Source organism: Tachyglossus aculeatus, chromosome 4, assembly GCF_015852505.1.
Source record: "Tachyglossus aculeatus isolate mTacAcu1 chromosome 4, mTacAcu1.pri, whole genome shotgun sequence".
NCBI lineage: Eukaryota > Metazoa > Chordata > Mammalia > Monotremata > Tachyglossidae > Tachyglossus > Tachyglossus aculeatus.
The window spans coordinates 37,922,523-37,949,179 of NC_052069.1; the positions used below are offsets into that span (position 1 = coordinate 37,922,523).

Genomic DNA, 26,657 nt, shown 5'->3' on the forward strand with positions numbered 1-26,657 from the left:
GCATATGAATAAGAAATGAGAAAAAAATTAAACTCTACTATTAATATTCCTGAGTTTACATGGAAGATTTTTTTGTGATTTTGTAAACCATGATCAAGAAAGTTTATGATAATAATAATAATAACAGAAGCAGTGTGGCTTAGTGGAAAGAGCACTGGCTTGGGACTCAGAGGTCACGGGTTCTAATTCCAGCTCCTCCACTTGTCTGCTGTGTGACTTTGGGCAAGTGACTTAACTCCTCTGTGCCTCAGTTACCTCCTCTTTAAAATGGGAATTAAGACTGTGAGCCCCACATGGGACAACCTGATTACCCTGTATCTACTCCAGCGCTTAGAACAGTGCTTGATACATAGTAAGCACTTAACAAATACCATTATTATTATTATTTATTATTTAAGGCATTTATTATGTGTCAAGCACTGTTACAAACGCTGGGGTAAATACAAAGGAATCAGGTCAGACATAGTCCCTATACCACATAATAATAATAATGATGGCATTTATTAAGCGCTTACTATGTGCAAAGCACCATTCTAAGCGCTGGGGAGGTAACAAAGTGATCAGGTGGTCTCACAGGGGGCTCACAGTCTCAATTCCATTTTACAGATGAGGTAACTGAGGCACAGGGAAGTTAAGTGACTTGCCCAAGGTCACACAGCTGACAATTGGCAGAGCCAGGATTTGAACCCATGACCTCTGACACCAAAGCCCATGCTCTTTCCATTGAGCCATGCTGCTTCTGCACATGGGGCTGCCAGTCTAAGTAAGAGAGAGAATAGGTATTGAATCCTCATTTTGCAGATGAGCTATCTGAGGCCCAGAGAAGTTAGCTGACTTACCCAAGGTCATGCAGCAGACAAGTAGTAGTAGTGGAATTAGGATCTGACTCCTCCAACTCTCAGGCCAATCCACTTTCCACTAGGCTAATCTGTTTAACGTACATGACATAAAAGCTCTTTTTAACTGAGTGTACACTTCCCGTATGCATTATATGAATTCAAAAAAGAAAGCTTCCTGAAGTTAAGCATGTCAGGATGTGAGGACATAAATAGATAACAGTAATAATAGTATTTATAAAGCACCTACTATGTGCAGAGCACTGTATTAAGTTCTGGGAATATTCTGGGGGTAAATATTTGCACCTGAAAGCATGGTTAAAATTGGGATCAGAACATGGGGTGACTAAAAAAAAAATTAAACTGCATCTTACTCAAGGATGGTTTCATACAACCTGGAAGCCTAGACTTTTCTGGAAAGCCTAGACTTTGAGAATAGACCATAATAGTAATAATAATGATGGCATTTTATTAAGCGCTTACTATGTGCAAAGCACTGTTCTAAGCGCTGGAGATGTTACAAGGTGATCAGGTTGTCCCACGTGGGACTCACAGTCTTCATTTCCATTTTACAGATGAGGTAACTGAGGCACAGAGAAGTTAAGTGACTTGCCCAAAGTCACACAGCTGACAACTGACGGAGCCGGGATTTGAACCCATGTCCTCTGACTCCAAAGCCCGTGCTCTTTCCACTGAGCCACGCTGCTTCTCTATCACTGGCATCACTGCCATCATTGGCAAACCTTTCTCCCAAACCCAAGAGGTGGAGGAGAGGTAAGAGTCAGCTTGTAGGTGGTGAGAGATACAACATGGAAGGAAAAACACACTAGCTATGCAGGTATCGGAGTTGATTAATAATTTCAAAAGAAAGCACTATCAATTGGGACAGTAGTCTGTGGAGAATGGAATGCCGATGCCCAATTAAGCACTGGAAAATTGGCATTGTAAAAGCAACTTGAAGCATAACTTGAAGCAGTTTCATAGCCCCAAATTACTAAGGCCCAATAATCAAAGTTAAGATGACTAATTTGACACACATACAAAAACGGAGTGCTGTCTACAACATTACTAAAATCTGCCCTTTCTTCTCCATCCAAACTGCTACCATGCTGATCCTAGCACTTATCCTATTCCGCCTTGATTACTGCATCAGCCTCCTTGCTGATCTCCCTGTCTCCTCTCTCTCCCCACTCCAGTCCATTCTTCACTCTGCTGCCCACATGATTTTTCTGTAAAGACGTTCAGTCCATGTCTTCCCACTCCTCAGGAACCTCTAGTGGTTGTTCATCCACCTCTGCATCAAACAGAAACTCCTTACCACCGGCTAGTCCCCTCCTACCTTACCTCGCTAATCTCCTACTAAAGCCCAACACTCATACTTCACTCCTCTAACACCAATTGTATTTACTGTGTCCCAATCTCACCTATCTCGGGACTGACCCCTTTCCCAAGTCCTCCACCTTCATCTATGCCAGATCACCACTCATCCACCTTTAAAGCATTATTAAAGTCCCATCTCCTCCAAGCAGCCTTCCCAGATTAAGTCCTCTTTCCGCCTCCCCCTGGCTCCCTTCCCTTCTGCATTGTCTATGCTCTTGGATCTGTTCCCTTTAGGCACTTGGTATTCGCCCCACCCTCAGCCCATGGCAGTTATATACGTATCTATAAATTATTTCTTTATATTAATGTCTGTCTCCAACCCTAGACTTAAACTCATTGTAGGCAGGAAGCATGTCTACCCACTCTGTTGTATTATACTCATCCAAGCCCTTAGTACAGTGCTCTGCACACCGTAGTGGATAGAGCATGAACTGGGAGTCAGGTCATGGGTTCTAATCCCGGGTGCACCACTTATCGGCTGTATGACCTTGGGCAAGTCACTTAACTTCTCTGGGCCTCAGTTAACTCTTCTGTAAAATGGAGATTGAGAATGTGAGCCCCACATGCAACAGGGACTGTGTCCAACCCAATTTGCATGTATCCACCCCAGTACCTAGTACAGTGCCTGGCACATAGTAAGTGCTAAACAAATAACACAATAATAATTAACAATAATAATAATAAATACCATTGATTGATTGATGTGAGGTAGCCTAAAGAGCAACAGGTTTAAAAAGTGGCAGGAACAGTAATGTCACTGTAAAATAAGTGAAACCAAGTTTAACTTACAGTCAGGGTAAAATCATAACAGTCTGGGAGTTCATGGTGCCGCACTGTTTGCAGATTGATCGCCTTCAGTTTAAACTTAAGATCAACAGTAAGTAGTCTGGAAAGCAATTAAAGTGGCTTTAGTTAGGTAGTCACTGATGCCCCACTGATACACCATACATGGTCTCTCTTCTTACCTGTGAAAATCCAGAGTTAAATTGAATTTATTTCCATCCAGTGTCCCATTACTGCGTGGTTGCATTGGTTCCACATAGAAACAGTCTAACACGAAAAGACCAATCATATCATGATTGCAAATCATGACAAAAATCATACACTAATTCAAAAAGACGTTTAAAAAATGAACTCACAATCTGAAGGGATAATAGAATAGTTTGCTTAAAAAGAGTATCCATGCAAAAAGCCAGCTGTTACCAATGCACATTTAAAAATGTTTACAAACTCGTTGTGGGGAGGGATTGTCACCCTTTATTTTTGTATTGTACTTTCCCAAGCACTTAGTACAGTGCTCTGCACACAGTAAGTGTTTAATAAATTCTACCGAATGAATAAGAGACAGAGAGAGAGGGACAAAGAGAGAGAGGGGGACACAGAGAGAGAAAGAGACACTCAGAGACAGGTATGCACAGAGACAGATACAGAGAGACAGAGAGAGAGACACAGACACAGAGAGAGAAACACAGTCTGGTAGTTGTACATTTAAGAATTTTTTGTTATTGTCTACAGGCTTACTGCAATGTCAAAAAGAAATAAAAACAATCAGTAGTTTACTAATCATACTAAGCAAAACTAAGGCTCTAGAAAAAATATGCAGATAAGAAGAAACTTCTATATCAATTTTACTCTTCTGTTCCATTTAACCTTGCTTAGACTCAGGATGGTACATTTCCAGAGACTCAGGATGGTACATTTCCAGAGTTTGGGGTGCTCTAAATATGTGTCAGATATCAAAGTAGAAAAGGCTTATTTTATGAAGGAACAGCACCAGTTTCAATTTCTGGGTCGATATCAAAGGTATCATTTCCAGGCCAGATGCTCCCACGCCTGTAGAAGTGCTGACAGATGGTCATGGCGGACTCTTTGGCTCCCTTCTTCTCATAGGCATGATTCCCCACTGACATGTTGTGCAACCGCAGGAACTTCAACCCATAAAAAAAAAAGGGGAGGGAGGCTGTGAAACTATGGGAATGCTGACAAGGTAGAGGACAACACTCTCCCTCACCAACTAACTCATATAAATACAGTGCTCTACACACAGTGAGTGATCAATAAATACCATTGATGATTGAATTGGACTGGAATTTTCCCCACTGGTTCAAATAAAAACATCAAGACTTTCTACAGAATATGGCCCATACATACTTATTCATTCTCCATGGTCTGCTTTACTCCATCCGTTTCTATACTACTGGTAAAATAAAGGCTTGTTGAGGACATTAATATAATTAAATGATGTATTGATATGCATGCAAGTGCCGTGGGTTTGGGAGTGGGGAGAATACCAAATACCCAAAGGCCCAAGTGCATAGATGATGCAGAACCTTCAGGTCTTCTCTTCCCTAGATCTTCCAATGATGGTTTTTCTATTCCTTGTCTGCAATAAGTGGCCAATAAATATCACGGATTAATTGATTGATTACAGACTTGGGATGCTTTTGAGGCATTTGGAGATCCTCTGACCTCAGTAGAATGTCAAATAGTCTTCTCAGTACTTCACCACCTCCCTCTACTCAGTCAGTAGGTAGCCCTAATAGGTAGCTGTTCAGAGAAGCAGTGTGGCTCAATGGAAAGAGCACGGACATGGGAGTCAGAGGTCATGGGTTCGAATCGTGTCTCTGCCATTTGACAGCTGTGTGACCTTGGGCAAGTCACTTAACTTCTCTGTGCCTCAGTTACCTCATCTATAAAATGGGGATGAAGACTGTGAGCCCCATGTGGGACAACCTGATCACCTTGTATCCCCCAGCGCTTAGAACAGTACTTCACACATAGTAAGTGCTTAACACATATTATTATTATTATTAATCGGCCAGTAGCCAAGGTAGCCCATGGGGTCTTGCAGAGCATTTGATGGTTTAAACAAACCCTCTCAGCACCATATCAAACCAGCTTTGGCCCAACTGTGACTTTAGAGGTAAAGAATGTACTTACCTGGCCAGGTACAGAAGTCAAGCATGACTATATTTAGCCAAATCATCATCATCAAAGGTATTTATTGAGCTCTTACTGTGTGCAGATCACTGTATTAAGCGCTTGACAGAGTACAATTCAACAGAATTGGTAGACATGTTCCCCGCGGACACTGAGCTGGCAATCTACAGGATCAGTTCACTTGCATATTTAATGAGACCTACAGAATTCCAGAGGAGTCATGAATACTTTGCTATGCCATTAGATACCGGTATCTCAGCAGTGTTTATAGTACTACTATTTCTGGATCATTTTTCCTGATGGCAGGACTTGGATATATCTGAGATATTCTCATTTCATCCTATAGAACAAAGATGCTTTATAAGGCTGTGTTCCACTCTAAAGAATTTACATAGAAAAAAAAATTATAGAGGCTGTAAGTTCCTTAAGGTTAAGATGACAAGTCTTTTGGGTGGTTGATTGTGAGGCTGATAAATTAAGCACTTTAGCTTTGATCATTCACATTTATTAAGCACTTATTGTGTATAGAGCATTGTACTAAATGCTTGGGAGAGTACAATAGAGATAGTAAAGATGATCCCTGCCCTGGAGGATCTTGTAATCTAGTAGGAGAGAGGACAGTAAAAGAAATAGAAAGGTCTCCTCCTTCATACCCAACAGACCTCCACCTTCAAATCCCCACTGAAATCTTATCTGCTCAGGAATACTTCACTGACTAACCTCTCATCTGCTTACCTTATCCTCCCTCCCTTTTCCATCCCCTCTGAAAAGCAGCATGTTGCAGAGGCTAGAACATGGGCCTGGGAGTGACAAGGTCATGGGCTCTAATCCTGGCTCTGCCACATGTCTGCTGTGGGACCTTGGGCAAGTCACTTCACCTCTCTGGGCCTCTGTTACCTTATCTGTCAAATAATAATAATAATAATGACGGCATTTATTAAATGCTTATAATAATAATAGCATTTATTAAACACTTACTATGTGCAAAGCACTGTTCTAAGTGCTGGGGAGGTTACAAGGTGATCAGATTGTCCCACGGGGGGCTCACAGTCTTATTCATTCATTCAATCGTATTTACTGAGTGCTTACTGTGTGCAGAGCACTGTACTAAGTGCTTGGGAAGTACAAGTCGGCAACATATAGAGACAGACGGTCCCTACCCAACAGCGGGCTCACAGTCTAGAAGGGGGAGACTCTTTTACAGATGAGGTAACTGAGGCCCAGAGAAGTGAAGAGACTTGCCCAAAGCCACATAGCTGAAAATTGGCAGAGCCAGGATTTAAACCCATGACCTCTGACTCCAAAGCTCTTTCCACTGAGCCGGTAGGAAGGGGCAAGCTGACTGAGTGCTTCAAAGCCAATAGTAAGGAGTTTCTGTGGGATGCAGAGGTAGATGGGCAACCTCTGGAGGTTTCTGAGGAGTAGGGAGATATGGGCTGAACATTTTTAAGAAAAATGATCCGGACAGGAGAGTGAAGTATGAACTGCAGTGGGGTGAGACAGGAAGCAGGGAAGTCAGCAGGGAGGCTGATGCCGTCATCAAGGTGGGATAGGATGAGTGCTTAGATTAACATGGTAGCAGTTTGGATGGGGAAGAAAGGGCAGATTTTAGCGATGTTACAAAGGCTGAACTGACAGGATTCAGTTGGTGACATATTGAATCAATCAATCAATCAATCGTATCTATTGAGCGCTTACTGTGTGCAGAGCACTGTACTAAGCGCTTGGGAAGTACAAGCTGGAAACATATAGAGACAGTCCCTACCTAACAGTGGGCTCACAGTCTAAAAGGGGGAGACAGAGAGCAAAACCAAACATACTGTACTAAGCGCTTGGGAAGTACAAGCTGGCAACATATAGAGACAGTCCCTACCCAACAGTGGGCTCACAGTCTAGAAGGGGGAGACAGAAAACAAAATCAATCAATCAATCAATCAATCAATCGTATTTATTGAGCGCTTACTATGTGCAGAGCACTGTACTAAGCGCTTGGGAAGTACAAATTGGCATCACATAGAGACAGTCCCTACCCAACAGTGGGCTCACAGTCTAAAAGGGGGAGACAGAGAACAGAACCAAACATACCAACAAAATAAAATAAGTAGGATAGAAATGTACAAGTAAAATAAATAAATAAATAAATAAATAAATAGAGTAATAAATATGTACAACCATATATACATATATACAGGTGCTGTGGGGAAGGGAAGGAGGTAAGACGGGGGGATGGAGAGGGGGACGAGGGGGAGAGGAAAGAAGGGGCTCAGTCTGGGAAGGCCTCCTGGAGGAGGTGAGCTCTCAGCAGGGCCTTGAAGGGAGGAAGGGAGCTAGCTTGGCGGATGGGCAGAGGGAGGGCATTCCAGGCCCGGGGGATGACGTGGGCCGGGGGTCGATGGCGGGACAGGCGAGAGCGAGGTACAGTGAGGAGATTAGTGGTGGAGGAGCGGAGGGTGCGGGCTGGGCAGTAGAAGGAGAGAAGGGAGGTGAGGTAGGAGGGGGCGAGGTGATGGACAGCCTTGAAGCCCAGGGTGAGGAGTTTCTGCTTGATGCGCAGATTGATCGGTAGCCATTGGAGGTTTTTGAGGAGGGGAGTAATATGTCCAGAGCGTTTCTGGACAAAGATAATCCGGGCAGCAGCATGAAGTATGGATTGAAGTGGAGAGAGACACGAGGATGGGAGATCAGAGAGAAGGCTGGTGCAGTAGTCCAGACGGGATAGGATGAGAGCTTGAATGAGCAGGGTAGCGGTTGGGATGGAGAGGAAAGGGCGGATCTTGGCAATGTTGCAGAGCTGAGACCGGCAGGTTTTGGTGACGGCTTGGATGTGAGGGGTGAATGAGAGAGCGGAGTCGAGGATGACACCAAGGTTGCGGGCTTGTGAGACGGGAAGGATGGTAGTGCCGTCAACAGAGATGGGAAAGTCAGGGAGAGGACAAGGTTTGGGAGGGAAGACAAGGAGCTCAGTCTTCGACATGTTGAGCTTTAGGTGGCAGGCGGACATCCCGATGGAGATGTCCTGAAGGCAGGAGGAGATGCGAGCCTGGAGGGAGGGGGAGAGAGCAGGGGCAGAGATGTAGATTTGGGTGTCATCAGCGTAGAGATGATAGTTGAAGCCGTGGGAGCGAATGAGGTCACCAAGGGAGTGAGTGTAGATTGAGAACAGAAGGGGACCAAGCACTGAACCTTGGGGAGCCCCCACAGTAAGAGGATGGGAGGGGGAGGAGGAGCCTGCAAAAGAGACTGAGAAAGAACGACCGGAGAGATAAGAGGAGAACCAGGAGAGGACGGAGTCTGTGAAGCCAAGGTCAGATAACGTGTTGAGGAGAAGGGGGTGGTCCACAGTGTCAAAGGCAGCTGAGAGGTCGAGGAGGATTAGGACAGAATATGAGCCGTTGGATTTGGCAAGCAGGAGGTCATTGGTGACCTTTGAGAGCGCAGTTTCCGTGGAATGAAGGGGACGGAAGCCAGACTGGAGGGGGTCGAGGAGAGAGTTGTTGTTGAGGAATTCTAGGCAGCGCGTGTAGACAACTCGTTCAAGGAGTTTGGAAAGGAATGGTAGGAGGGATATGGGACGATAACTAGAAGGTGAGGTGGGGTCGAGAGAGGGTTTTTTTAGGATGGGAGAGACATGGGCATGTTTGAAGGCAGAGGGGAAGGAACCGGTGGAGAGTGAGCGGTTGAAGATGGAAGTTAAGGAGGGGAGAAGGGATGGAGCGAGAGATTTCATAAGATGAGAGGGAATGGGGTCAGAAGCACAGGTGGCCGGAGTAGCACTTGAGAGGAGGGAGGAGAGTTCCTCTGAGGATACCGCTGGGAAGGATGGGAGAGTAGCAGAGAGTGTTGAGAGCCGGGGGGTTGGAGAAAGGGGGGAAGAGACTTTGGGGAGGTCGGACCTGATGGATTTAATTTTGTTAATGAAGTAGGAGGCCAGGTCGTTGGGGGTGAGGGAAGGAGGAGGGGGAGGAACCGGGGGCCTGAGAAGGGAGTTGAATGTACGGAAGAGCTGGCGGGGGTGATGGGCATGGGTGTCAATAAGGGAGGAGAAATAGTTTTGTCTGGCAGAAGAGAGGGCTGAGTTAAGGCAGGAAAGGATAAACTTGAAGTGAACGAGGTTGGCATGGTGTTTAGACTTTCGCCAGCAGCGTTTGGCAGCTCGAGCATAAGAGCGAAGGAGGCGGACAGTGGCAGTGATCCAGGGCTGTGGGTTAGTGGTGCGAGAGCGGCGAAGGGAAAGGGGAGCGAGCGAGTCTAGCTGAGTAGAAAGGGTAGAGTTGAGAGCAGTAATCTGATCATCAAGACTGGGTAGAGAGGAGAGGGCGGCGAGGTGGGGTGTGAGGCGCTCCGAAAGATGGGTGGGGTCCAGAGAGCGGAGATCTCTGTGAGGGAGTAATACGGATTTACAGGGGAAAGGAGTGTGAGTGAGGAGGCAGGTGAGAAGATTATGATCAGAGAGAGGGATCACAGAGTTGGTGAGGGTGGACACAGTGCAGCGGTAGGAGATGATGAGGTCGAGGGTATGACCAAGTTGGTGAGTGGGTGAGGTGGGGTGGAGGAAGAGGTTGGCAGCGTCAAGGAGAGATAGAAGGCGGGCGGCAGAGGAGTCGTTAGGGATATCCACGTGGATATTGAAGTCTCCGAGGATCAGAGTGGGCATGGAGAAGGAGAGAAGGAAGGTGAGGAAGGGGTCAAAGTCGTTAAAGAAGTTGGAAGTGGGGCCCAGAGGGCGGTAGATGACGGCTACAAGAATCTGGAGGGGGTGGTAGAGGCGAATAATGTGGGCTTCAAAGGAAGGGAAGGGAAGGGAAGGGGGAGGAGGGATAGTGCGAAAGCGACATTGGGGGGCGAGAAGGAAACTGACACCTCCTCCTTTTCCGGTGAGTCTGGGGGAGTGGGAGAAGAAGAGGCCTGCACTGCAGAGAGCAGCAGAAGAGACCGTGTCGTCCGGCGACAGCCATGTTTCAGTTAGGGCGAGGAGGAGTAGAGAACTGGAAAGGAAAAGGTCCAGGATGAAAGGGATCTTACTTAAAATGGAGCGGGGGTTCCAGAGGCCACACTTGGCATCAGCTGTCGAGGGAGGGGAGGGAGGGGGAAGGGTGCGAGAGAACAAAAGCAAACATACTAACAAAATAAAATAGAATAGATAGGTACAAGTAAAATAAATAGAGTAATCAATATGTACAAACATATATACATATATACAGGTGCTGTGGGGAAGGGAAGGAGGTAAAATGCGGGGGATGGAGAGGGGGATGAGGGGGAGAGGAAGGAAGGGGCTCAGTCTGGGAAGGCCTCCTGGAGGAGATGAGCTCTCAGTAGGGCCTTGAAGGGAGGAAGAGGTACCAGGAGTGGGGTCGACGGCGGGACAGGCGAGAATGAGGCACAGTGAGGAGGTTAGTGGCAGAGGAGTGGAGGGGGCGGGCTGGGCTGGAGAAGGAAAGAAGGGAGGTGAGGTAGGAGGGGGTGAGGTGATGGACAGCCTTGAAGCCGAGGGTGAGGAGTTTTTGCCTGATGTGTAGGTTGATTGGTAGCCACTGGAGATTTTCGAGGAGGGGAGTAACATGCCCAGAGCGTTTCTGCACAAAGACAATCCAGGCAGGAGCGTGAAGTACAGATTGAAGTGGGGAGAGACAGGAGGATGGGAAATCAGAGAGGAGGCTGATGCAGTAATCCAGTCAGGATAGGATGAGAGACTGAAAGAGCAGGGTAGCGGTTTGGATGGAGAGGAAAGGGCGGATCTTGGCGATGTTGCCAAGGTGAGACCGGAAGGTTTCGGTGACGGGTTGCATGTGAGGGGTGAACAAGAGAGCGGAGTCGAGGATGACACCAAGGTTGCGGGCTTGTGAGACGGGAAGGATGGTAGTGCCGTCAACAGCGATGGGAAAGTCAGGGAGAGGGCAGGGTTTGGGAGGGAAGACAAGGAGTTCAGTCTTGGACATATTTGAATGAGAGAGATGAGTGGAGAATAATGCCAAGGTTATGGGCTTGTGAATAGTGGGAGAATAGTGGTGCTGTTTTACAATTCCTCTTCTCCTTCCTACTTTAGACTGTGAGCCCCATGTGAGACCTCATTTTCATTCATTCACTCATTCATTCATTCATTCACTTTACTAAGTGCTTGGGAAAGTACAGTACAATAATAAAGTGACATTCCCTTTGCACAATGAGCCTACAGCCTAGAGGCAGGGAGACAGACAAATAAAATTACAGGTATGGACATAAGTGCTGTGGGGCTGGGAGTTGGGGGAGAGCAAAGGGAGCAAGTCAGGGCAACGCAGAAGGGAGGGGGAGATGAGGAAAAGTGGGGCTTAGTCTGGGAAGGCCTCCTGGAGGAGATGTGCCTTCAATAAGGCTTTGAAGGAGGGAGAGAGTAACTGTCTGGCGGATTTGAGGAGGGAGGGTGTCCCAGGCCAGAGGCAGGACGTGGGCTACGGGTCAGTGGCGAGACAGGAGAGATCCAGGCATAGTGAGAAGGTTAGCCGTAGCGGAGCCAAATGTGCGGGCTGGGTTGTAGAAGGAGAGAAGCAAGGAGAGGTAGGAGGGGCAAGGTGATGAAGGACTTTAAAGCCAATGGTGAGGAGTTTTTGTTTGATATGGAAGAGGTGGGGCAACAACTGAAGATTTTCTTGCAACTGCCCCAGTGCTTAGTAGAGTGCTTGTCATCCAGTAAGCATTTAACTACCACAATTGAGATGGGAAAGTCAGGGGGAGGACAGAGTTTGGGTGGAAGGATAAGGAGTTCTGTTTAAGACATGTTTAGTTGGAGGGGTCAGCAGGAAATACAGGCAGTGATGTCCTGAATGCAGGAAGAAATGTGAGACTGCAGAGAAGGAGAGCCGTCTACAGAGATAGAAAGGGTAGTTGAAGCCATGGGAGTGAATGAGTTTTCCAAGGGAGAGAATGTAGATGAAGAATAGAAGGGGCCCAGACTGAGCCCCCTTTTTCCTCTCCTCCTCCCCTTCCCCACATCCTACCTCCTTCCCCTCCCCACAGCACCTGTATATATGTTTGTACAGACTTATTACTCTTTTTGTTTTACTTGTACATATTTACTATTCTATTTATTTTGTTAACGATGTGCTTCTAGCTTTATTTCTATAACTTGACACCTGTCCACATGTTTTGTTTTGTTGTCTGTCTCCCCTCTTTAGACTGTGAGCCCGTTGTTGGGTAGGGACCGTCTCTAGATGTTGCCAACTTTTACTTAACAAGTGCTTAGTACAGTGCTCTGCACACAGTAAGTGCTCAATAAATATGATTGAATGAATGAAAGGGGGCCTAGAACTGAGCCTTGAGGGACTTTCTCAGGGGGTAGCAGGTAGAGGAGGAACTCGTGAAAGAAACTGAGAATGAGCGGCTGGAGAATTTCTATTTATTTTCTTTGTACATATTTACTATTCTATTCATTTTGTTAATGATTTTGACACCTGTCTACATGTTTTGTTTTCTTGTCTGTCTCCCCCTTCTAGACTGTTGGGTAGGGACTGTCTCTATATGTTGCCAACTTGTACTTCCCAAGCGCTTAGTTCAGTGCTCTGCACACAGTAAACGCTCAATAAATATGTTTGAATGAATGAATAGGAGAACCAGGAGAGGACAATGCGTGCCAGGGAATCCAAGATTAGATATTGTTTCAAGGAGAATGGCGTGGTCCACAGTGTCGAAGAGGATTAGAATAGGGTATAGGCCACTGGGTTTGGCAAACAGAGAGGGCAGTTTCCACAGAGTGAAGATGGCAGAAACCAGATTGGAGGAGATTGAAGAGACGTAGAGGTAGCAAGTGTACACAACTCGTTCGAAGAGTTTAGAGAGGAAAGGTAGGAAGGAAATGGGGCAATTACTGGAGGGAGCCAGGGGATCAAGGGAAGGACTTTTTAGGACAGGGGAGACGTGAGCATGTTTCAAAGTAGTGGAGAAGATGCCATTGGAAAGTGAACAGTTGAACGGCAGTCACAAAGGGAAGAAGGTACGGGGGCAACTGTTTTGATAAACTGCAAAGAAATGGGATCAGAGGCACAGGGATGAAATACCTGTTTCCCTCTCCTCCCCCTCCCCCTACTTAAACTAGGAGCCCCATGCTTGGCACAGAGTAATTATTATACTAATATATTGTTATTATATTGCTATATTATATAATTCTTATTACCTTGTTGTTATTCAGATACCACGTAAACACATTGTCTATGCAATGTTCATTGGAATGATATTTAATGATAAAATTGAAATGCTTCTTTTATTCCATTCATTCAATCGTATTTATTGAGCGCTTACTGTGTGCAGAGCACTGTACTGAGTGCTTATAAACATGGGCTCCACTGTGAATGCAGTGGGACAATTAGGTGTTGAGGATTTTTTTCCAAGATAGGTTAGCAGAGTAAGAGGCGGTGGGGCTCTTCCACACACCATTGCTTCACACATTAAAAAAACCAATGATATGAATAAAGTTTCAAGTCTACATTCCTTGAGGTAGTTTAAATCACTGGATTATTCCTGGCAATTTGATGAGGGTCCAACTTTGTAACAGTAGACTTGTCAAATGCAAAAGAGTCTCAAAGTTCATTTCTACAACATAAATCCCTTCATTATTTGTTAAATTTCCAAACAAGAACTTAGTCATAGCGGAGTCATGGCTGTAACTTAATATTTAGACCCTAACTTTGCTCTGTTAAACCCTATATTTAATCCCTTTAAGTCTTGAGTATTTCTTCCCCACTGAGACACAGGGTCTCAGTTTCTAGCCCATTTATTTCCATTCAAGAAACGTAAAACCAAATAAAGCAGTTCTAGAGGGAGGGATTTGGAATGACACCTAAACCGACTGACTACTCTGGCCTAGTCCAGGGTGGTCATACATTAGGTCACTTGTCACATGCTGCTCTCCTCCAATGTCATGCAGAATAATAATTGTGGTATTTGTTAAGCGCTTACTATGTGCCAGGCAGTTTACTAACCGCAGAGGTAGACACAAGTTTATCAGTTCGGACACAGTCCCTATCTCACATGGGGTTCACAGTGCCAAACCCCATTTTACAGAAGAGGCAACTGAGGCCCAGAGAAGTGAAGTAATAATAATGATAATGGTATTTGCTAAGTGTTTACTATGTGCCAAGCACTGTTCTAAGTGCTGGGGTAGATACAAGGTAATCAGGTTGTCCCACATTCATTCATTCATTCAATCAATCGTATTTATTGAGCGCTTACTGTGTGCAGAGCACTGTACTAAGCACTTGGGAAGTACAAGTTGGCAACATATAGAGACGGTCCCTACCCAACAGTGGGCTCACAGTCTAGAAGGGGGAGACAGAGAACAAAACATATTAACAAAATAAAATAAATAGAATAAATATGTTCAAATAAAATAGAGTAATAAATACGTACAAACATATATACATATATACAGGTGCCAGGTGCTGTGGGAAGGGGATGGGGCTCACAGTCTTAATCCCCATTTTACAGATGAGGTAACTGAGGCACAGAGAAGGTAAGTGGCTCGCCCAAGGTCACCCAGCAGAGAAATGGTAGAGCCAGGATTAGAACCCACGTCTTCCTACTCCCAAGCCCGTGCTCTTGCCACTAAGACACGCTGCTTTTGTTGTGGGCAAGGGATGTGTACTCTCCCCAAGGCTTAGTACAGTGCTCGGCACATGGTAAGCACTCAATCAATGTGACTGATAAATAGAATCTCTGGCTGCTCATTCTGAGTTTCTTTCACGAGTTCCTCCTCTACCTGCCACCCCCTGAGAAAGTCCCTCAAGGCTCAGTTCTAGGGCCCCTTTCATTCATTCAATCGTATTTATTGAGCGCTTACTGTGTGCAGAGCACTGTACTAATGTGATCAGAGTTTAGGGTTAGCTGTGGGTTGCAGAGTTTGCTGCTGCTCCAGTGTTTTAGGTGGTGCCAATCACACCAGCCCAGGCTGGACAGAGGCCATGGTAGAGGGTTCCCACACCTCCTCCTCAACTCCCCAGACACTTTTTTTTATCCCCCTCCCTCACCTTCCCACCCCTCAGAAAGGCAGTGCTCTAGGGGAAGCAGCATGGCATAGTGGATAGAGCACAGGCTTGAGAGTTAGAAAGTCACGGGTTCTAATTTCAGCTCCGCCACTTGTCTGCTGTGTGAGCTTGGGCAAGTCACTCCGCTTCTCTGTGCCTCAGTTTCATGAGGATTGAGACTGTGAGCCCCATGTGGGACAGGGACTGTGTCCAACCCGATGTGCATGTATCCATCCCAGTGCTTAGTACAGGGCTTGGCACACAGTAAGTGCTTAACAAATACCAGAATTATTATTATTAGAACTCAGCCGAAGGACTTGGGTTCTAATCCCTAGACTGTAAGCTCACTGTGGGCAGGGAATTTATCTGTTTATTGTTATATCATACTCTCCCAAGTGCTTAGTACAGTGCTCTATACACAGTAAGCATGCAGTAAATATGACTGAATAAATCCCAGCTCTGCCATTGTCTGATGCTGGGTGACCTTGGGCTAGTCGCTTCACTTATCTGGGCCTCAGGTACCTCATCTGTAAAATGGGGATTAAGACTATGAGCCCCAGTTGGGATGTGGACTGAGTCCAACATGATGAGTTTGTATCTACCACAGTGCTTAGAACAATGCTTGGCACACAGTAAGCACTTAACAAATGCCATAAAATAAAAAAAAACTTGTGCACCACCTTTCTTCCCCCAGGCCCAGGAACACCTGGACAACAGCATTCTCTCCTCCTCATGAACCCCTGTACACCATTCTAATTAGAAGAAATTTTTCAATCCAAGCGGCTCTCAGCCACATCGTGTCTTTGGTTTGCAGCTATGTAACTCACGAAGCTTCACCACCCCATCAATCAATCAGAGGCATTTATTGAGGGGTTACTGAACACTGTACTGAGCGCTTGGGAGAGTTACAGAGTCGGTAGACCCATTCCCTGCCCACAAGGAGCTTATAGGCTAGAGGAGCAGACATTAATATAAATGTTAGAGATATGTGCCTAAGTGCTGTATAACAGGGACTAGATCCCTGGTCTAGCCCCTCTATAAAGAAAGTTCTACACTCACCTGGTGGATTGCAAAGAAGATCTGGTCATATACATCTGTTTGTGTGTAGACTGCATAGGTGTCATCCATGCCATCTGTATAGCCTTTCAAGAAGAGGTGTTTAAATGTTATAGTGTTCTCTTCCTTGAAAGCAACCACCATCTGGTTACTTAGCCCAAAAAAGACCAACTGGAAAGACATGAGGAAGAAAAAAGGAAAGAAAGAGGAACACAAGTCATTTTGCTATGATTCTTTTTTCTAGCTACCAAGCAGAAATTAACACCCCCAAAACAGAATCCACTTCAAGGAAGGTAGTACTATCAAAAAGGCTAATCGGTGGGCTCGTGTTTATTTCTGCGATCAACTTTCGAAACCGAGACGTGTCAGGAAATCCCCGAGGTGATCTATGAGTTTTGTCATCCTAACAAACCTGGTCACTGAACAACCTCACTGGACATGGCCGTATCTTGGAATCCAATGCGTCCCAGGCCAATGCTGGCCCGGACAGAGGGAAGGGCAACCAGGGACAGTGTCCTGGATGGCACCTGTGAAGAGGGTGGGGTGGGTTGGATGGCCTTATTAAAAGTCTTCCCTGACTGAGCCCTCTCCTCTTCTCCCACTCCCTTCTACACCACTCTCATTTGCTCCTTCATTCATCCTGCCCACTGTTGGGTAGGGACTGTCTCTATATGTTGCCAGCTTGTACTTCCCAAGCGCTTAGTACAGTGCTCTGCACACAGTAAGTGCTCAATAAATATGATTGATTGACTGATCCTCCCTCCCATCCCCACAGCACATATGTATATATCTGTAATTTACTTATCTATTGATTTATTTAAATATATTAATGTCTGCCTCCCCCTCTAGACTGTGAGCTCATTGTGGGCAGTGTCATGTGTCTGTTGATATATTGTACTCTCCCAAGTGTTTAGTACAATGCTTTGCACACAGTAAGCGCTCAATGAATACAATAAAATGAAAGAGTGAATGACCTGAGCCCTCACTTCCTCTTCTCCCACACTTTCATGTGTCACCCTTGCACTTGAATTTGCACTCTTTTCACCCCACACCTCAGCCCTACACCTCTTACGTACATATCTGTAATTTCTTTGAATTAATGTCTGTCTCCTCCTCTAGACTGTAAAACTCATTGTGGGGAGGGAACATATCTACCAATACTGTTGCCCTGTACTCTCCCAGGCACTTAGTAATAATAATAATAATGACAGCATTTATTAAGTGCTTACTGTGTGCAAAGCACTGTTCTAGGCGCTGGGGAGGTTACAAGGTGAGCAGGTTGTCCCACGGGGGGCTCACAGTCTTCATCCCCATTTTACAGATGAGGGAACTGAGGCCCAGAGAAGTGAAGTGACTTTCCCAAAGTCACACAGCTGGCAACTGGCAGAGCCGGGATATGAACCCATGACCTCGGACTCCAAAGCCCGTGCTCTTTCCACTGAGCCACTCTGCTTCTCTTAGTACAGTGCTCTGCACATAGTATGCACTCGATAAGTATAATTGATTGATGGGCTGGCCAGAACTAGCCCATGACTGGGCCAATCAATAGAGAATATTTATTAATCATTTACTTTGTGTAGAGAACTCTACTAAGCACTTGGGAGAGTACAGTGAAACAGAATTAATAATAATAATTGTGGTACTTAAGTGCTTACTCTGCCAGACACTGTACTTAGAGCTGATGTGGATCTGAACAAATCGGGTTGAACACAGTCCCTGTCCCATGTGGTGCTTGCAGTCTCAATCCCCATTTTACAGATGAGGCAACTGAGGCCCAAAGAAGTCAAGTGACTTGCCCAAGGTCACACAGCAGACAAGTGGCGGAACTGGGATTTAGAACCCCTGACATTCTGACTCCCAAGCTGTTTCTCAATTAGCACACGTTCCCTGCCCAGAACAAGCTTTTACAGTTTAGAGGGGGAGACATTAATATAAGAATAAGTAATTTATAAGGTATAATTTAAAGATAGGTAAGGAAGTGCTGCGGGATTGGGGGTGGGGCAAATATCAAATGTCCAAAGGTCACAGTTCGAAATGCACAGATGATGCAGCATGGCTCAGTGGAAAGAGTCCGGGCTTGAGAGACAGAGGACCGGGGTTCTAATCCCGGCACCGCCACTTGTCTGCTGTGTGACCTTGGGCAAGTCGCATTACTTCTCTGGGCCTCGGTTACCTCACCTGGAAAATGGGATTAAGACTCTGCGCCCCACATGGGACAACCTGATTGCCTTGTATTTACCCCAGCGCTTAGAAGGCCTCCCTTCAAAGCCCTACTGACACCTCACCTCCTCCAGGAGGCCTTCCCAGACTGAGCCCCCTTTCTCCTCTCCTCCTCCCCATCGCCCCCCTGCCCTACCTCCTTCCCCTCCCCACAGCACTTGTATATATTTGTACAGATTTATTACTCTATTTATTTTACTTGTACATATTTACTATTCTATTTATTTTGTTAATGATGTGCATATAGCTTTAATTCTATTTGTTCTGACGATCTGGACACCTGTCTACATGTTTTGTTTTGTTGTCTGTTTCCCCCTCCTAGACTGTGAGCCTGCTGTTGAGTAGGGACCTTCTCTATATATTGCCGACTTGTACAGTGCCAACTTGCAGAGCGCTTAGTTCAGTGCTCTGCACACAGTAAGAGCTCAATAAATACGACTGAATGAATGAATCTTCTCCTGCTCCCTTCTATGTCACCCTGACTTGCTCCCTTTATTTATTGCCCCCCGAGCACTTATGTACATATCTGTAATTTATTTATTTATATTAATATCTGTCTCCCCCTGTAGACTATAAGCTCATTGTGGGCAGGGAATGTGTCTATTGTTGTATGGTACTCTCCCAAGTGCTTTGTACAGAGCTCTGCACACAGTTAAGTGGTCAGTAAATATGATTGACTGACTGACCGACAAACCACCATTGGGTGGAAATGGTATCGTATTCCCAACAGTGAAGGCTGTGTTGAATTGAGCACTGTTTTTTTTTTTTTGTTTGATTGTTTGGGGGCTTTTTGGTATTTGCTAAGCACTTACTATGTGCCAGGCACTGTACTAAGCACTGGGATAGATACAAGCAAATCCAGCTGGACACAGTCAATGTCCCACACAGTGCTCACAGTCTTAATTCCTATTTTCCAGACAAGGTAACTGTGGCATAGAGAAGGGCAGTGACTTGCCCGAGGTCACACAGCAGACAAATGCTGGAGCTGGGATTAGAACCCGGTTCCTTCTTACTCCCAGAACCGTGCTCTATCAAGCAGGCAATGCTGCTTCCCCTAGGGCTAAGTGAAATCGGAAGTGTGTAAAAACAAAGTATATAACCCTTGTTTAATAAAAGAGGAAAATGTCAGCGTAAGGACAAAATGACAGTATCCGTGTTTACTGCAAACAGGTTTTCCTATATAATCTCCTCTCTCACTACAACCCACTTGCACTTATGCACATATCCATAATTTATTTATTTATATTAATGTCTATCTCCCCGGCTAGAATGTAAGCTCATTAAGGACAGGGAGAGTGCCTGTTATAGTGTTCGGGTGTACTTTCCCAAGCGCTTAGTACAGTGTGCTGCACACAGTAAGCGCTCAATAAATGTGACTCATTGATTGACTGAACCCAACTTGTCCCACCTGTACCTCTGTACCTCAGTCTCATCTCTGGCTCTGCCAACCTTTCGCTTACATCCTTTCTCCAGCCCAGAATTCCGGTCAATGTGGTCTTTAGAAACCTTCCCTCAATAAAAACAATAATAAATAAATAAAATAAATAAATAAATAAATAAATAAAACTGTGAGCCCACTGTTGGGTAGGGACTGTCTCTATATGTTGCCAACTTGTACTTCCCAAGCGCTTAGTACAGTGCTCTGCACACAGTAAGCGCTCAGTAAATACGATTGATGATGAAAAACACTTGTCAAATTAATATTTTGGACAAAGATTTTTCTGCTAAAAAATCTTCGTGAATGATATGGGGAAAGTAAAATCCAGAAAACAAAGTCTATCTTGTCTAGCTTCTGAGAGAGTTGTTTAACCTTCATTACATTTTCATTTTTTAGGTGCAGCTGAAACTAGCTTTTTTGATCCCTGCCCTCTATTTAGAGAGGACAAGAGGGTATTCGTGTAAAGAAAGGCTTACCTGGATTGTAACCATCGCTATTTTAAAAATCTGTATTCCAAGTTTCCATGGTTTTCGACCACGAGCTCCAAATTTTTCACAAGGATTCATGAAAAAAAATTTGAGCTTTCTTTTCATCTGGTCTTCCAGGAGCAGCTCCTGAGATATTGAGATACTTTGTCTGTAGCGGTTGAATTTCTCATCTTCATGAGAGCTGCAACTACTTACAACTATTTCAGGATTTTCCATTTCTGAAAAGAAAGTTTCCATTATGCCTAGTGGGCAAAAGAAAGAGTCTTCTCCATTTCCTTGCAAACTGTCAAAAACTTTGTTGTTGAAAGTCATTTCTTGAACCTTTTTCATGGTATCTGTTAAGCGCTTACTCTATGCTAGACATGGTACTAAACCCCGGGGCGGTATGAGATAATTATATTGGACACAGTTCCTGCCCACATAGGGCTCACAGTCTGAATCCCCATTTTACAGATAAAGTAACTGAGGCGGTTATGAGACTTGTTCAAGGTCACACAACGGACAATTGGAGGAACCAGAATTAGAACGCAGGTCCTTCTGGGTGTTTTTTGTTTTTTTTTTAAAAAAAAAACAACACATTTAGTAAAGATTGCTACTTGGTAACAAAATTGAAAAAGAGGATACCCACTAATATCACTACTAAATGGCCTACACTGGGCAAACAGAATAAAAACTTAAAATTATCAAATGCCAGGACTCTCCGCTACATCAGAATGATCTTTGGACTACAAGGAATTTATAAGCTAGAATAGGGCAGAGTCCATAGTGCACAGAAGAGTGTGGCCAAAACGGTAAGACCTCTAAATTCAAACCCCAGTTTTCACGGCATGGATCTGAGGACCGAAAATTGTATAGCTTAGTTTCCTGCTACTAAAATGGAATGAGCAGATGAACCTAAGCACTTAATCACTTAGTACAGTGCTCTGCATACAATAAGCATTCAATAAATACGAATGAATGAACTTACCCTTGCAGACTGTGAGCCGTCCAGGAGCTCGCTCTCACAACCTACACAGGGAGACTCAGGCTTTTTCCATTTCAGTGAGAGGAAACTAAGATGAACATTTGCCAGACCTCAAATTCATGCAGTATAAGGACGGTGTCTAAATTCCCATCTGCGTATCCTTCCCCAGCGTTTAGCACGTTGCTCCGTGCACAATAAGCACTTACAATTACTACGACGACCTCACAAGGGGAAAAGTGAGAAGCTTGTGTTTTACTGATCACATTGTCACTTTTGGAGTACTTTGCTTCCGTGGCTCCATATTTTGCAGAGGAAAATATTGATCTTTATCTGAAAAAAAAACTACACAGTTTTTCCTCTGTCTAGAATCAAGTGCTTAGTACAGTGCTTTGCACACAGTAAGCACTCAATAAATATGATCATTAATAATATTAACAGAATCAGCTCAGTTTTCTCATACTCAGTTTAGATCACACGGAATTCTTCCACGTGATCCTTCTCATAGCCTCGGAGGGTTTGGAAAGAGGCGAGAGGGAGAGAGACACAGACAGAGAAAGAGAATGGATGGGCAGAAAGCTTACCACAAAGAAAGGTTGAATGAAGTCCTAAATTAAGGGACATTCTTGCAATGCAAAAATAATTGCTAAAATAACATTGCTAAAATAGCATAACATTTCTAAATAAATAAGAAACCTTACGTGATTTCTGAGAACTGTAATGGATGGTCAAAATAAGAATCATTCTTAAGTAGGCGGTACAAGCAAGTTTGAACCACTTAAGTTACTGGAGAGAAAAGGGATCAACTTTTCACGCTGTTCCAAGTCCACCTTTCCCTACTCAGCTGACTTTGTGCTTTCAGTTTATCATTCCTCTCTCCCGAAAAAGTCACCTTAGTTTAGCATTTAGCAAATCGATATTTTCCCCTTCCTAAACTGGTGATTCTAAAATTAAAATATCCAGTCCTCCTCTCCCTTAGATTGTGCGTCCCGTGTGGGGCGGAGGGAGGGCTGGGTCCAACCTCAATACCTGGTATCTACCCCAGCGTTTAGGACAAGGCTTGGCACACAAGACTTAACAAATGCCACACTTACTGTCGACATCAGGTACACACTGCAACACCCCCTCAAATCCCAAGACGGTGAAGCTCACTTTCCTCTTCCCACTGAAAGGCTTGACAAAAAGCAGCTACTTTGCAACGCTGTCACATTAAAAGCCTCCAAGTCCCGTAAAACCGAATTCTAATCTCCTTATCTGCTGTGTGACTTTGGACTTCTCTGTGTCTCAGTTGCCTCATCTGTAAAATGGGGATGGAGACTGTGAGCCCCACATAATAATAATAATGATGGCATTTATTAAGTGCTTACTATGTGCAAAGCACTGTTCTAAGCGCTGGAGATGTTACAAGGTGATCAGGTTGTCCCACGTGGGACTCACAGTCTTCACCCCCATTTTACAGGCGAGGTAACTGAGGCACAGAAAATCAATCAATCGTATTTATTGAGCACTTACTGTGTGCAGAGCACTGTACTAAGCGCTCGGGAAGTACAAGTTGGCAACATAAAGAGACAGTCCCTACCCAACAGTGGGCTCACAGTCTAAAAGGGGGAGACAGAGAACAAAACCAAACATACTAACAAAATAAAATAGATTAGATATGTACAAGTAAAATAAATAGAGTAATAAATATGTACAAACATATATACAGGTGGTGTGGGGTAGGGAAGGAGGTAAGATGAGGGGGATGGAGAGGGGGAAGAGGAGGAGAGGAAGGAAGGGGCTCAGTCTGGGAAGGCCTCCTGGAGGAGGTGAGCTCTCAGTAGGGCCTTGAAGGAGAAGTGAAGTGACTTGCCCAAAGTCACACAGCCTGACAACTGGCAGAGTCGGGATTCGAACCCATGACCTCTGCCTCCAAAGCCCGGGCTCTTTCCCCTGACCCACGCTGCTTCCCACATAATAATAAGAATAATGGCATTTATTAAGCGCTTACTATGTGCAAAGCACTGTTCTAAGCGCTGGGGAGTTTACAAGGTGATCAGGTTGTCCCCACGTGGGGCTTACAGTCTTAACCCCCATTTTCCAGATGAGGGAACTGAGGCCCAGAGAAGTTGAATGACTTGCCCAAAGCCACCCAGCTGACGAGTGGAGGAGCCGGGATTCGAACCCATGATCTCTGACTCCAAAGCCCGGGCTCTTTCCACTGAGCCACGCTGCTTCCCACATGATGGGACCAGGGGGCTGTGTCCAACGCAATGAGCTTGGACCCACCCCAGCGCTTAGCACGGTGCTTGGCACTTAGTGAGCGCTTAGCAGATGGGAGAATGGGGATTAAGACTGTGAGTCCCATGTGGGAGCCCCTTCCTTCCTCTTCCCCTCGTCCCCCTCTCCATCCCCCCATCTTACCTCCCTCCCTTCCCCACAACACCTGTATATATGTATATATGTTTGTACGTATTTGTTACTCTACTTATTTATTTTACTTGTACATATCTATTCTATTTATTTTATTTTGTTAGTATGTTTGGTTTTGTTGTCTGTCTCCCCCTTTTAGACTGTGAGCCCACTGTTGGGTAGGGACTGTCTCTATATGTTGCCAACTTGTCCTTCCCAAGCGCTTAGTACAGTGCTCTGCACACAGTAAGCGCTCAATAAATACGATTGATGATGATGAAGATGATGAGAATGATTCTTGCTCTAATTGTTATCATAGAAGCAAGGCCCACCCCAGGTTCCTGCGTGCAGCCAATGGGAAGCGGCGTTGCGGGGCCCTGTGGCTTGGTCCGGGCCGGTTGTGTCTCCTGCGGGCCGCCGGGCAGGGGACCCAGGCGGGCGGGATCAACACGCCCCCCCCCCGCACACCGACCCACCGCCGCCAGGGGGCGCCCGCACCACCGCCTGCACGCATACTCGCCCGCCTCCAGGGGGCGCCCGACTGTCCTCCCCTGCCCGCATACCCGCCCACCTGCCGCCAGAGGGCGCCCGACCGCCCGTCCTCCCCCCCCGCCTCCAGGGGGCGCCCGCCCGCCTGCCCGCGTAGCTGCCCGCCCGCCTCCAGGGGGCGCCCGCCCGCCCGCATGCCTGCAGGGAGCACCCGACCGCCAGCATGCCTGCCCGCATGCCCGCATTCGCGCCCGCTGCCTCCAGGGGGCGCCCGACCACCTGCCCGCTACCTGCCTGCCCGCATGCCTCCAGGGACCGCCCGACCGCCCGCCCGCCCCCAGGGGGCGCCCGACTACCCGCCCGCCTGCCAGCATTCGCGCCCGCCTGCCTCCAGGGGGCGCCCGACCACTTACCCGCTACCTGCCTGCCCGCATGTCTCCAGGAAGCGCCCGACCGCCCGCACGCCTGCCCGCATGCCCGCCCCCAGGGGGCGCCCGACTGCCCGCCAGCATGCCCGCATGCCCGCCCCCAGGGGGCGCCCGACTGCCCGCCGGCCTGCCCGCATTCGCGCCCGCCTGCCTCCAGGGGCGCCCGACCACCTGCCCGTTACCTGGCTGCCCGCCTCCAGGGGGCGCCCGCCCGCCCGCATGCCTCCAGGGAGCGCCCGACCGCCCGCACGCCTGCATGCCCGCCTGCCGCCAGGGGGCGCCCGACAGCCCGCATACCCTCCCGCCTCCAGGGGTCGCCCGACTGCCCGCCAGCCTGCCCGCATTAGCGCCCGCCTGCCTCCAGGGGGCGCCCGCCCGCATTCGCTCCCGTCTGCCTCCAGGGGGCGCCCGACCACCTGCCCCACTACCTGCCTGCCCGCCTCCAGGGGGCGCCCGCCAGCCCGCATTCATTCATTCAATCATTCATTCAATCTATGTATTTATTGAGCGCTTCCTGTGTGCAGAGCACTGTACTAAGCGCTTGGGAAGTACAAGTTGGCAACATATAGAGACGGTCCCTACCCAACAGAGGGCGCCCTCCTGTCTCCAGGGGGCGCCAGCTCGCTTGCCCGCATACCTGCCCACCTGCCCCCAGGGGGCGCCCGACCGCCTGTTCGCCTGCCCGCACCCCTGCCCGCCTGCCGCCAGGGGGCGCCCGCCTGCCCGCCCTCCCGCCGCCAGGGGGCGCCCGCCTGCCCTCATACCCGCCCGCCTGCCGCCAGGGGGCGCCCTCCCCTCCACCAACAGCCCTTATGTACATATCTGTAGTTTATTTATTTATATTAATATCTGTCTCCCCCGCTGTAGACTGTAAGCTTGTTTTGGGCAGGCAACCTGTCTATTGTTATACTGTACTCTCCCGAACAGTTACTACAGTGCTCTGCACCCAATAAGCACTCAACAAATACAACTGAACGAATGAAATCATTTGCAGAGCCGAATGAATCATGCTCTCTCAGACTCATGACACCTCTTCCATCTTCCTATTTCTCCGAAGAATTGTGCCCCTAAATTTCAGCAAAAATTTGCCTGGAGCTCTTTTAAGGCAAAAATATTTCTTTCATAATAATGTAGGGGCAGCGTGGCCTAGTGGAAAGAGCAAGGGCCTCGGATTCAGAGGACCTGTGTTCATTCAATCGTATTTACTGAGCGCTTACTGTGTGCAGAGCACTGTCCTAAGCGCTTGGGAAGTACAAGTCGGCGACATATTTTGGACGGTCCCTATGCAACAACGGGCTCACATTCTAGAAGACGGCCTCACAGTCTAATCCCAGCTCTGCCACTTATTGCGGAGTCACAGGTCAATCAATCAATCGTATTTATTGAGCGCTTACTGTGTGCAGAGCACTGTACTAAGCGCTTGGGAAGTACAAGTTGGCAACATATAGAGACTGTCCCTACCCAGCAGTGGGCTCACAGTCTAGAAGGCGGAGACAGAGAACAAGCTCGTGGGAAGCAGCATGGCTAATTGGAAAGAGCCCGGGTTTGGGAGTCAGAGGTCATGGTTTCTAATCCCGGCTCTGCCACTTGTCAGCTGTGTGACCTTGGGCAAGTCACTCTGCTTCTCTGTGCCTCAGTTCCCTCACCTGTAAAATGGGGATGAAGACTGTGAGCTACACATGGGACAACCTGATTACCTTGTATCTACCCCAGCACTTAGAACAGTACTTGGCACATAGTAAGTGCTTAACAAATACCAACATTATTATTCCAGCACTTAGAACAGTGCCCAGCGCTTAGAACTGTGCTTTGCACATAGTAAGCACTTAACAAATGCCATCATTATTATTATTAATCCTGGCTCTGCCACTTCTGACTTTGGGCAAGTCACTTAACTTCTCTGTGCCTCAGTTACCTCAGCTGTAAAATGGGGATTAAGACTGTGAGCCCCACATGGGACAATTACCTTGTATCTATCCCAGTGCTTAGAACAGTGCTTGGCACTTAGTAAGCACTTAACAAATACCATTATTATTATTAT

General features: G+C 46.7%; 1 protein-coding gene across 3 annotated transcripts in view; it reads right to left on the reverse strand.

Annotated features, from left to right (window-relative positions):
• Positions 1-26,657, reverse strand: part of MCOLN3 (mucolipin TRP cation channel 3) — a 62,793-nt gene that overhangs the window by 25,258 nt on the left and 10,878 nt on the right. For 2 of the 3 annotated variants that reach the window (XM_038745383.1, XM_038745381.1), the window contains exons 2-6: positions 20,336-20,565; positions 16,205-16,372; positions 3,991-4,144; positions 3,182-3,266; positions 3,006-3,102 (exon numbers count right to left, since the gene is read on the reverse strand). In XM_038745383.1, coding sequence (XP_038601311.1) covers positions 3,006-3,102; positions 3,182-3,266; positions 3,991-4,144; positions 16,205-16,372; positions 20,336-20,563 — 732 coding nt within the window. In that variant the 5' untranslated portion in view covers positions 20,564-20,565. Of the gene's footprint in view, positions 1-3,005; positions 3,103-3,181; positions 3,267-3,990; positions 4,145-16,204; positions 16,373-20,335; positions 20,566-22,402; positions 22,485-26,657 lie in introns of those variants that run through there. The other variant, XM_038745382.1, reaches the window with a different exon arrangement.